This window comes from Pongo pygmaeus, chromosome 11, assembly GCF_028885625.2.
Source record: "Pongo pygmaeus isolate AG05252 chromosome 11, NHGRI_mPonPyg2-v2.0_pri, whole genome shotgun sequence".
Classification (NCBI taxonomy): Eukaryota; Metazoa; Chordata; class Mammalia; order Primates; family Hominidae; genus Pongo; species Pongo pygmaeus.
The window spans coordinates 142179307-142191423 of NC_072384.2; the positions used below are offsets into that span (position 1 = coordinate 142179307).

At 48.6% G+C, this 12117-nt stretch overlaps 1 protein-coding gene and 1 pseudogene across 5 annotated transcripts in view; both read left to right on the plus strand.

The window, feature by feature from the left end:
* The window catches only part of FARP2 (FERM, ARH/RhoGEF and pleckstrin domain protein 2), a 143409-nt gene that overhangs the window by 124367 nt on the left and 6925 nt on the right, over positions 1 to 12117 (plus strand). For all 5 annotated transcript variants that reach the window (XM_063648439.1, XM_054477264.2, XM_063648441.1 and 2 more), the window contains exons 19-21: positions 573 to 703; positions 8039 to 8107; positions 8813 to 8902. In XM_063648439.1, coding sequence (XP_063504509.1) covers positions 573 to 703; positions 8039 to 8107; positions 8813 to 8902 — 290 coding nt within the window. The remainder of the gene's footprint in view (positions 1 to 572; positions 704 to 8038; positions 8108 to 8812; positions 8903 to 12117) is intronic.
* On the plus strand, positions 3035 to 3764 carry LOC129031229 (BTB/POZ domain-containing protein KCTD5-like; annotated as a pseudogene).

The window sequence follows — 12117 nt, forward strand, 5'->3', positions numbered from 1 at the left end:
GGTGCCTGGCGGCTGCACATAGTAGGCAGCAGTCCTATAAGTCCTATAAGGCAGGGGTCCCCAGTGCCCACGGCCATGGACTAGTACCAGTCCAGTCCATAGCCTGTTAGGAACCAGGCCACACAGCAGGAGGTGAGTGGCGAGCAAGTGAAGCTTCTCTGTATTTACAGCCACTCCCCATTGCTTGCATTACCACCTGAGCTCCTCCTCCTGTCAGATCAGCAGCAACATTAGATTCTCATGGGAGCACAAACCCTATTGTGAACTGCGCATGTGGGGGATCTAGTTTGTGTGCTCCTTGTGAGAATCTAACAAATGCCTGATGATCTGAGGTGGAACAGTTTCATCCCCAAACCATTCCCACCACCTCTGGTCTGTGGAAAAACTGTCTTCCATGAAACCCATCGCTGGTACCAAAAAGGTTGGGGGACCACTGCTATAAGGAGTCGAGTAGGATGTACCTCTAATTAGAACTGCCTTTTAGAATGCTAGTTCCTGTCACAAGGTGGTGGGTGGAGGGTGCTGTGCACACCACTGCCTGTACAACTGTACTGAGGGGTCTCTCCACACAGACGCCCTGAAAGCCATCACAGAGGTGACCACCACACTACAGCACATTCTCATCCGGCTGGAGAACTTGCAGAAGCTAACGGAGCTGCAGCGGGACCTGGTGGGCGTAGAGAACCTCATTGCTCCTGGCAGGGTGAGTGACCTTGCTCTGGGAATGTTTTTTGAACTACTTTGTTTTTTTAATTGAGATATAATTTACATACCACAAAAGTCACCATTTTAAAATGTATAATTTTGGCCAGGCACAATGGCTCATGCCTGTAATCTGAATACTTTGGGAGGCTGAGGTGGGAGGATTGCTTGAGCCCAGGAGTTCAAAACCAGACTGAGCAACACAGGGAAACCCCGTTTCTATGAATTAAAAAAAAAAAAAAAAAAAGAATTGCCGGGTGTGGTGGCGCACACCTGTGGTCCCAGCTACTCAGGAGACTGAGATGGGAGGATCGCTTGAGCCAAGGAGGTTGAGGCTGGAGTAAGCCCTGGTCACAGCACTGCACTTCAGCCTGACAACAGAGCGAGACCCTGTCTCTGTTAAAAATAAGTAAATACGGCCAGACGCAGTGGCTCACGCCTGTAATCCCAGCACTTTGGGAGGCCAAGGCAGATGGATCACCTGAGGTCGGGAGTTCGAGACCAGCCTGACCAACGTGAAGAAACCCTGTCTCTACTAAAAATACAAAAAATTAGCAGGGCATAGTGGCACACACCTGTAATCCCAGCTACTCAGGAGGCTGAGGTAGGAGAATCGCTTGAACCCGGGAGGCGGAGGTTGCAGTGAACCAAGATCACGCCATTTGCACTCTAGCCTGGGTAACACGAGCGAAACTCCATCTCAAAATAAAATAAATAAAATAAAATACATATATACATACATACACACATACATACATACAAAAAATATATAATTGATTGGGTTTTAGTAACTTCACAAGGTTATGTAGCCATCAATATCGAATTCAGAACATTTTCATCACCCCAAAGTGAAACCCCCACACCAATTAACAGTCACTTCCCATCACTATTTTGAAGGGAACCCTGTTCTCAGGGGACTGTGTTCTGAGGTAACCCTGTTCTGGGTGGGGATGCTGTTCTGTGGGGACCTCGTTCTGCTCCCTAACCCCTGGCAACCACTGATCTGCTTTCTGTCTCTAAGGAGTTACCTGTCTGGGCATTTCATAGAAATGCCCAGAACATACATTAATGTGGCCTCTTGTGACTCTTCTTTCACTCAGAATAATCTTTTCAAGGTTCATTCATGTTCCTTTTTTTTTTTTTTTTTTTTTTTTTTTTTTAATTTGAGACAGAGTCTTGCTCTGTCACCAGGTTGAGGTGCAGTGACGCAATCTTGGCTCACTGCAACCTCTGCCTCCCAGGTTCAAGTGATTCTCCTGCCTCAGCCTCCCAAGTAGCTGGGACTACAGGCACATACCACTATGCCTAGCTAATTTTTGTATTTTTAGCAGAGACAGGGTTTCACCATGTTGGCCAGGATGGTCTCAAGCTCTTGACCTTGTGATCCACCCGCCTTGGGCTCCCAAAGTGCTGGGATTACAGGCATGAGCCACCGTGCCTGGCCTCATGTTCCTTTTTGTGGCTGAATCATATTCCATCATGCATGTATCACATGTCTCTCCACTCATCTGATGGACACTGGGTTATTTCCACTTCTTGGCTGTTACGAATAGTGCTGCTGTGGACATTCATGTACAAGTTTTGTGTGGACTTATGTTTTCAGTTTTGAGTATATACCATATACAGGGTCATATGGTAATTCCATGTTTAACATTTTGAGGAACTACCAAACTGTTTTCCAAAGTGACTGAACCATTTTTCATTCCCACCAACTCATATGAGACTTCCAGTTTCTCACATCATGTGTCACTTTTTGGTTCTAGCCATTTTAGTGAGTGTGTAATGCTGTCTTGTGTGGTTACAATTTGTATTTCCCTGATAGCTAATGATATTGAGCATCTTTTCATGTGCTTATTGGCCATTTGTAGGCCTTTTTTGGAGAAATGTCTATTCAAATCCTTTGCCCACCTTTTATTTTATTCAGAAATTGTAAAGAACTCTTAAAACCCAATAGTAAAAAGACAACCTGTTGAGTTTTAAGAGTTCTTTATATATTCTGAATGCTAGACCTTTATCAGACTATGATTTGCAAACATTTTCTCCCATTGTGTGGGTTGTCTTTTCACTGTCTTGTTGTGGCCTTCATTTACAACATGAAAGGTTTTAATTTATCTATTTTTTTTCTTTGGTTGCTTGTGTCTTAGATGTTATATCTAAGAAATCATTGTCAGCCAAGTGTAGCGGTGCACACCTGTAGTCCTAGCTACTCGGGAGGCTAAGGTAGGAGCATTGCTTGAGCCCAGGAGTTCAAGGTTGCAGTGAGCTATGATCCCACCACTGCACTTCAGCCTGGACAACAGAGCGAGACCCTGTCTCAGAAAAAAAGAAATTAATGCGAGCACTGCCACCTGCCTGGGGCAGCCTTGGGGCAGGGCTGGCGGGGGCGACCTGTGCTGCTGCAGTACAAGACTCAGAGCGCTGTGGCCCAGCACCCAGCAGCTTGTCCAAATGGCTCTGGTTCAACATTGGTGGCATCTACTTTCTCACCACCCAGCAGATGCTGTGCCAGGACCTGAAATACTTCCTGTACTGCTTGTATCATGCTAATCCCAACAAGGATGAAACTGTTGCCTATTTAATGGACAGAGACCCCACCTATTTTGGGCCTGTGCTGAACTACCTGAGACATGGCAAGCTGGTGATTAACAAAGACCTTGTGGAGGAAGGAGTGTTGGAAAAAGCAGAATTTTACAGTATCACTTCATTAATAAAACTTGTAAAGGACAAAATTAGAGAACAAGAGAGCAAAACATCACAGGTGCCCATGAAGCATGTGTACCGTGTGCTTCAGTGTCAGGAGGAGAAACTCACACAGGTGGTGTCCACCATGTCCGACAGCTGGAAGTTTGAACAACTGGTCAGCAATGGCTCCTCTTACAACTATGGGAATGAAGATCAGGCCAGGTTCCTCTATGTGGTGTCCAAGGAACTTCACAACACCCTGTACAGTACGGCCAGTGAACCCAGCAAGAAGGCCAAGATTTTGTAAGAACAAGGTTCAAGGATGTGAGGCACACAGTATTGACAGCTGAAAAAATGATTTACTCTTTCCCAAGATGCAATGAACTACTATGTCCAGGAAGCTTGGCTGCGAGAAGGAACCTGCTTTTGATCATTTTTCTAGAGATCTGGGTGTGAATCCTTTTTTGCTTCTGAGGTGGGTGGTGAGAGACAGGTTTCAGCTGTCCAAGACCAGGTGTCCCCAAGGGGAGGAGCATGGTGGCCAGGTGGGTACTATCTCTTGAGGGGGGCCAGAGACTGAGGCAGATGCTCCCAGTCAGCCCACTCAATCCCCGAAGATCACGTAAAGGACAGAGTTCTTGGTACTACACATAGTCTGTAAAAGCAGCCTGGGCTTCACTGGCAGGAAGCGGCCATGGCCTCATCGGTGTCCAGCACGTCATGGCCTCTGGTCTGGCTGCCAGGCCTTAGTCTCAGTCAGGAGTCTGCTCTGCCTCCCAGGTGAGATTGCTGGTTGCTCTCAACCTCACAGAGCTCCTGACAAAGGCAGCTTCTGCATCATCACTACTTCCCAGCGCCGTTTCGAGGCCAGGCCTCTTTCCGACACAGGCTATAATCCTGCCTGACTCAGCCTGGGACAGTCAAGGCTTTTCAATTTGTATTTTCCAGGCGAGAGAACTTTGTACCCCTTTTCAGTGTGGATAGACTCCCCAGTGTTTATACTCTGGAAGTGCCCACAAGGATTGCTGCATTGAGACTGATCTGTTCAACCCGTTAGCGTGAGGTAGCAGTGTTGCCTTGTCCCCCACTCTGCGGGCTCATGGGGGAGCTGGTGCCTGTCAGTGCCATGTCACACCTGGCATAGAGGTTGGGCTGGAAGCCTGTCTGCTGGCTTCTGGAGCTGAAGGTCTGGGTCACAGTGAAAATTCAAGATGTTTATGGAGCATCACAAATGCCTCTCTCTCACCACTGTCTCATTTTCTTTTTATAACTGTGCAGCCTTTCTGGGATGTTTGGGACTTCAGTCGACCTTCATGGGCTCCACCCAACATGACATGGGAGCTGATGGGATTCTTTTAGAAACCACTGCCCACATGCTTTGAAAACAGACCTTTCTCAGCTGGTTGTGGGGACCTGTCAGAGTCTGGGGACCTGGGGTGCAGGGCATGCTCCAAGCTCTTTGTTTCCGGAACTCCAGCTTCCCAAGGGGCACTGTGCAGACTGACCACCAGCTGCCCATGTGCAGTTCAGAGGCTCTGACACTGTCTGGTTTCCAGTGCTTCTGGAGACTTCTTGCCCAGGCCTCATCATCTTCTTTGCCAATAACCTGATTAACCAAGTTCTCCAGCATTAGGACTTACCACCTCCTCTTTGTAAGGTCTCTTGTATGCTGTTAAATGTTTGGCTTAGACAATTTATAAAAGCCTTTCTAGAGGGCAGACTTAGCCATGGGATGACCCTGTCCTCCCCAGCAGAGCTCAGGAGGAAGGCAGCCACTGTGGGCCCTCAGGGTGTACTCTCTGGGGAGCTGCTGGCCCCTTAGCATTGTTTGGTTTTTGACCTGATATAATAGATAGGCTTGTGTTGTTTTTTTTTTTTAATTTAAAGATATTAAGACTTAATTCACTAAAATTTATTCTAAGGAGATATTTATACTTTCATACTTTTTTAGGTATGGTATTTTATCAGCTTATAGTTTAATGCCTAAGTTTCCCCTGAAAATAGCAAACAAAATTGTGTATTTATGAAAAAAAGAAAGGAAGAAAGAAAGAAAGCCTAACCCAGGGTATGAAGATTTACCCTGCTGTTTCTTTTCTTCTAATAGTTTTATATTTTACCTCTTCCATTTAGATCTTTGATCCATTTTGAGTTAGTTTTTGTGTATAGTGGAAGGTAGGAGTCCAACTTCATTCTTTTGCACATGGATGTCCAGTTTTCCCAGCACCATTTATTGAATTGTCTGTCATGTAACCCTTGTAGAAGTTCAATGGGGGCTGGGCATAGTGACTCAAGCCTGTAGTCCCAGCACTTTGGGAGGCCACAGCAGAAGGATCACTTGAGGCCAGGAGACTGAGACTAGCCTGGGCAACATACTGATACCTTGTCTCTACCAAAAAAAAAAAAAAAAAAAAATTTCCTGGCATGGTGGCACACACCTGTGGTCCCAGCTACCCAGGAGGCTGAGGCAGGTGGATCACTTGAGCCCAGGAGGTCAAGGCTAGAGTGAGCCGTGATCGTACCACTGCACTCCAGCCTAGGCAACAGAGTGAGAACCTGTCTCAAAAACAAAAACAAAAAAAAAAATGGACTGTAAACATATGGATTTGTTTCTGGACTCCTGATTCTATCCCATGGTCTATATGTCTATTGAGCCAGTTACTTTCTGTCACTAGTGCTTTTTGCTTTGAACTCAATACTGTCAACATAAAAAATTCTTTTAAAAATTACATGGAGATGTTTCCTGTCTCCGCACACATGTTCATTGAAGCATGTGTATGAATCATGTTCTGTGTTCGCTTTGTTAGAAAAAGGTATTGAAAATGTGGAACTGCAAGCTTGGAGAAATTAATTAGCCTGTAATATACAGGAAACCTTCCCCACTTTGGGAGTCTGGGCTTTGATCGGGTGCTAGGACCACCACTCTTTCATTTCTCTCCTTGGCTGCATAGCTTTGAGCTGTTGCTGCTGGCTGGGAACTCCTGGAAGTAGGGCTCATGTTGCATACTGTTATTTCTCCTAGTAACCTCTGTGCAGGGTCTTATAGATGGTGGCCCAGGGAACTGTCACTGAAAAGACAATTGAGAGTAGCTACATAGGCAAAGGTGTAGGCTCTTGAGCCATGCATCAGACTCAGGCTCTCCACACTTCCCATGTGGCCTGGGCAGGCTGCGCCCCCTCTCTGAGGCAGGAGGTCTAGAGGATGAACAAGGAATCTATGTCAGCTGCTCAGCCCTGGGCCTTGCATGAAGTAGATGCTGTGCAAATTCAAATAATAATTTGTTATTATTAGTCAAAATCTCTAAAGTCATGTCTGTATAGCCCAGAATTTCTTGTCTTCCTGAGTTAAATATGTGTGTCAGTCAAGAGACAGAAACCATGCCAGTTATTTGAGCAGAGGATGTAATAGCAAGGATCGTTAACCAGGTATAAAGTTGATGAGGTGCCAAAGGGTAAAAAGAACTGTGAAGTGTCAGGGAGGTGGCAGAACTGTGAGCCACAGGTACTACCCTAGGGCTGGGGAACAAATTCGACAACTTGGTCAAAGGCCCATGGTGCTGAGCCTCACAGCTGGCAGCGGGGCCAGTGCATGGTGGAGAAGGCGCCCTGTGGGTCTGGGACGCACATCCTGTGAGGGAGCTCTGGAGAGGGGGCTGCTGCTTAGCCAGTGCTGGGGTCTCTGAGGGTGATGCTGCTGCCTATGGCTGGAAGGAACTGCCACTCCCAGGGCCAAGCAATTGCCAGCAGCTCACAGGGACCTCAGCGTGCGGTCTCCAGGGCTCCCTGTCATGCCCCTGTGGCCTCTCAGAGTAGGGCTAGGAGTCAGATTTGGAGTGAGAGCCACAAGCTTAGTTACCGGCCCCATCCAGTTAACATAAATGCATCCATATGACCACCTTCTTCATTGTGTGGGGTGGACGTTTCTGTTTGGGCTGGTTTTTCATCCTGCGTTTCTGTGAGGATTATCTGTGTAGTGTGCTCCTCCTTCTGCCTTCACGCAGTATGTTGGGACTGCTCACACTAGCAGGCCCCTGGCACATTCTCCGGACACCTGCTGCTCCTCTTGTTTGTCTGAAAGGAACAGATGGTGGAAGGGCTCCAGAGCAGTCCAGGTTAGGAATTCAAGGGGCTCCCAGGACTCTCGCTTACCCTATCTGCGCAGGTGTCTGATACTGGCAGGATTCTTTTTTCTTATCTAATGACCTGTGGTGGGGTGGTGGGGGGGTGCTAATTTGAATACCTAGGAGAACCCTCCTTTCCTCCTCCCATTCTCGAACCTGCTCCTGTACAGTTTTTTCAAAGCTGATCTCGGATGACATCTTTGTGGCTGAACCTTCCAGAAGCTTCTCCTCAGCAAGAACAATACTCCGGGCTCTACCTCTTGGTTGTGTCAGGGCTCCAGGGCTCCTAGCCCAGGGCAGGTGCTCAGTAGATGGTTTGAGGACTGAATTTGTTGGCACCAGGACAGGACCTGGTGACCAAGGGCACTGCTGAGGGTAGAGGAGCCCCATTGGGAGGCCCCACTAGAGGACCCTCATTGGGAGGAGCCAGAGGAGCACAAGCGGCCACAAGGCTATTCCTGACCCTCAGCCCGGCTAGTGCGCATCCGCCAGCTGCCCTCAGCCAGCTGAAAGGGGACTCTGTCTCTGTCTTTCAGGAGTTCATCCGTGAGGGCTGCCTTCACAAGCTCACCAAGAAGGGCCTGCAGCAGAGGATGTTCTTTCTGGTAGGTTCTCTCCCCACTCAAGCTGTGCTTCTCCCCGAGGGGGATGGGCAGCAGTTCTGTTAGGGACACCGTGTGCAGCGGCAGCCCATTGGCCTCTGGGTAGTTTAGCACTTGGAGGCTTTGGTCCAGGTGGGTAGCGTTGGAGTCAGACGGGGCCAGGGGAGGGTCATAGAGTGGGAAGAAGCAGAAAACAGCTTCCCCACCCACCCCAGGGCCAGCCTCCTTCTTCATTCCGGGTTCTGAGCACCTGACTATGGGACAAACAGAAGCCAAAAGATCGTAAAGTCCACATACATGTGGCTGCAAGAAGGTGCTACTGACGGCCCAATGGCCAGTCAGAACAGTCTCACTGTTGCCTCAGAAGCCCCTCCCAGCATGTCCTTGTTCCTACCAGTTAGTGGGTTCCAGCCTGAAACATGTGGATGAGGAGGTAACTGAGTCAGCGCCAGCCAGAATTCCTTACTGCTTCCAGCTTCTCAGCCAAGCTAGCTGGGAGCTGACCCAGCAGATGCACTGGTTCCTGTGGCCCTTTCCTGCCTCTGGTCAAAAACGACCAAATGAATGAATAAAAGTCCCCTTTCTGCCAAAAATCTCCAGCAAGCTGAATAGATCTGATGTCCACATGATGAGCAGCCAGAGTCTAAGTTGGTCTGACTAAGACACTTGTTTGTGAAGTTCATGGATGTAAAGCTTGCTGCTTCTCAGTTCTCAGATATGTTGCTGTACACAAGCAAAGGAGTTGCAGGGACCAGCCACTTCCGGATCCGGGGCCTCCTTCCCCTCCGAGGCATGCTGGTGAGTGGTCTTGCACCCTGCGTGGGATTTATTTCCACGTGGTGCTGGGTTGGGCCCCACCTACCTCTCTCCTGCAGAGGCGAATCCTAACCCAGCAACACTGAGAGCAGCACCTGCTATCTGGCCACACTGGGAGCAGCACCTGCTGGGCATTTCTTGTTGGTTGTTTCTGACCCTCATGGTCATTGTTCTTATTGATGCTCAAACTGCCCTGTCTCTAGTCCATGGTTCCCTTCTAGGGAAACCTGGACTCAGCCTGTGGTCTCTGTCAGCACCTGGCAGGACAAGGCCTGCTCCCTGCAAGCTTAGAGTCAGCCTCTGCAGCGGCATCTTCCTCAGGCTGTGCCACCTGTGTGACATCCAAACCAGCCCTCTGTCCCATGTAGGCACATGCCTAAGATGGGAACAGAAATTCCTCATTTTAGCATGATCCAGTTCATCACCTTTGTCCTTTGTGGTTAGTGCTTTTTGTGTTCAGTAGAAATACTGTTCTCAGGTCACGGGGAGACTTTCATGCAGCTCTAGAGGGTATGTCCACTTGCCCTGAGCGTGTCCCTGCACTAGGCCTGGAACAGTACAGACAGGTAGCCAAGTCCAGGACTTGCCATAAGGATGTGCCATTCGTCCAGGACACCTCATCACAGTGACTGTCTCTCCCCATGGCCCTGCCAGGCCTCCTGACCAGGGCGCCATGGACAGGGGCTCTAATCCCCAGCTCTGCCCTATCCCTCTTGGCTTATTTTGCCTTGACTACAGTGCTACAGTAGTCCTCCCTCCCTCCTTGTGATCCTCCCTCTCAGTGATCTTCTCTCCTTGAGATCCTCCCTTCTTGTAATCTTCCCTCCCTGGGGTCCTCCCTCCCTCCCCGAGGTCCTTCCTCACTCCCTGTGGTCTTCCCTCTCTGGTATCTTCCCTCCCTCCCTGGGGTCCTCCTTCCCTGGGATCTTCCCTTCCTGGGGTCCTCCCTTGCTCCCTGTGGTCCTCCCTCCCTGGGATTTTCCCTCCCCATGGTCTTCCTCCCCCAGGGCCCTCCCCCAGTAGGGTCCTCCTTCCCTGAGATACTCTCTCCCTGGGGTCCTCCCTCCCTGGAGTCCTTCCTCCCCCAGTGGGGTCCTCCCTCCCTGAGGTCCTCTTTGCCTGTTCTTTCTTCAAGGGTCTTATCCCTCTGCACTGCCTCCTCCTGACAATGAGCACCAAAACCCTCAGGCAGGTGTTTGTAAAATTTAATTCCACTTTTCAGGCCCTCAGCAAGAAGAGGTCAGTTTGAATTAGCTCATCTGCCACCACTGGAAGCAGACCCCATTTGTTTTAAAGTATACTTTTAAAAATTACACCTTTATTATAGAAAAAAATAATTGAAAGTATAAGATAGAAATCACTCATCACTGGCCAGGCACTGTGGCTCACGCCTGTAATGCCAGCACTTTAGGAGGTCAAGATGGTAGGATCGCTTGAAGCTGAGAGTTTGAGACCTGCCTGGGGAACATGGCGAAGCCAAATCTCCAAAAATCTTTTTTTTTTTTTTTAATTAGCCGGGCAAAAGTGGTGTGTGCCTGTAGTCCCAGCTACTTGGGAGGCTGAAGTGGGAGAATCACTTAAGCCCAGGAGGTCAAGGCTGTAGTGAGCCGTGATTGTACCACTGCACTCCAGCCCCAGTGACAGAGTGAGACCTCGTCTCAAAAAAAAAAAAAAAAAAAAAACCCACAGAAAAAAGAAAAAGAAAAAGAACTCTCTCATCATTGTACCCACTCAGCAGTGATGGCTGCAGGCATCTGCTGCACAGTTGCCATCACCCACCGGCTGTTTTGTCAGGGCACTGGTTTTCCTTTCCTTTCACGGCAGCCCCAGTTCACTTAACTAGTCACCTGCCACTGGACGCTTGGCTGTGGCTAGTTGTTGAGGACTGTAACATTGTTGGGTCTCTGTCTTTCTGCACATCCTTAATTATGTCCTTCAGATCAATTCCAAAATGTAGATTTGTCTGAGCAAAGGTGTTTATGGCCTTGGGCACTCCTGCTAAATTGCTGTTGGAGCACCTGCGCCAGCTGACCTTCCCACCTGCAGGAGCTAGGTCTAAACATGCATCTTTCCCTCCACCATGAAAAGTGCTAGGCACCTGTCTCTCTTACTCTTCCCAAGTGGGTAAGGTAAGCAGCCCCATCGAGCAGCCCCATCGTTTCACTTTGCATCCCTGTGGACTGTCGGTGAGGCCAGCCTGGTCCCTGTGTCCTGGCATTCTGTGCTTTTCCTCTCGGGAATCACTCAGTGTGCTGGTCACTCTGGTCTCCATTGGTCTGTGAGTTTTTTGTACACATTAGTGAAATGTTTATATGATAAAAATGCTCACCAACACTATTAAGTCACAAATTATTTTCTCAGTAACTGCTTTTTACTTTGCCTGCAATTTAGTTTTACCTTGTAGAATTTAAACTCCATCTTGATGGTTGTATTTCTCTTACTCTAGAATGGCATCTGGCACATATAGGGAACCCAGCAAATGCTTGTTGAAGGTGTGAATTGAAACAGACACTCCTCAACTTACGATGGGGCTATGTCCTGATAAACCCATTGTAAGAAGAAAATATCATAGTCAAAAATGCATTTAACAGGGCACGGTGGCTCACGTCTGTAATCCCAGCACTTTGGGAGGCTGAGGTGGGTGAATCATCTAAGGTCAGGAGTTTGAGATCAGCCTGGCCAACAGGACGAAACCCCGTCTCTACTAAAAATACAAAAATTAGCCAGGCGTGATGGTGGGCACCTGTTGTCCCAACTACTCGGGAGGCTAAGCACAAGAATCACTTGAACCTGGGAGGTGGAGGTTGCAGTGAGCCGAGATCACGCCACTGCACTCCAGACTGGGTGACAGAGCAAGACTCTGTCTCAAAAAAAAAAAAAGAAAAGAAAAGAAAATGCATTTAATACACTTAATCTCTCTGATGTCACAGCTTAGCCTAGCCTACTCTTTTTTTTTTGAGATGGAGTCTTGCTCTGTCACCCAGGCTGGAGTGCAGTGGTGCCATCTTGGCTCACTGCAAGCTCCACCTCCTGGGTTCACACCATTCTCCTACCTCAGCCTCCTGAGTAGCTGGGACTACAGGCGCCTGCCACCACGCCTGGCTAATTTTTTGTATTTTTTAGTAGAGATGGGGTTTCACCGTGTTAGGCAGGATGGTCTCGATCTCCTGACCTCGTGATCCGCCCGCCTCGGCCTC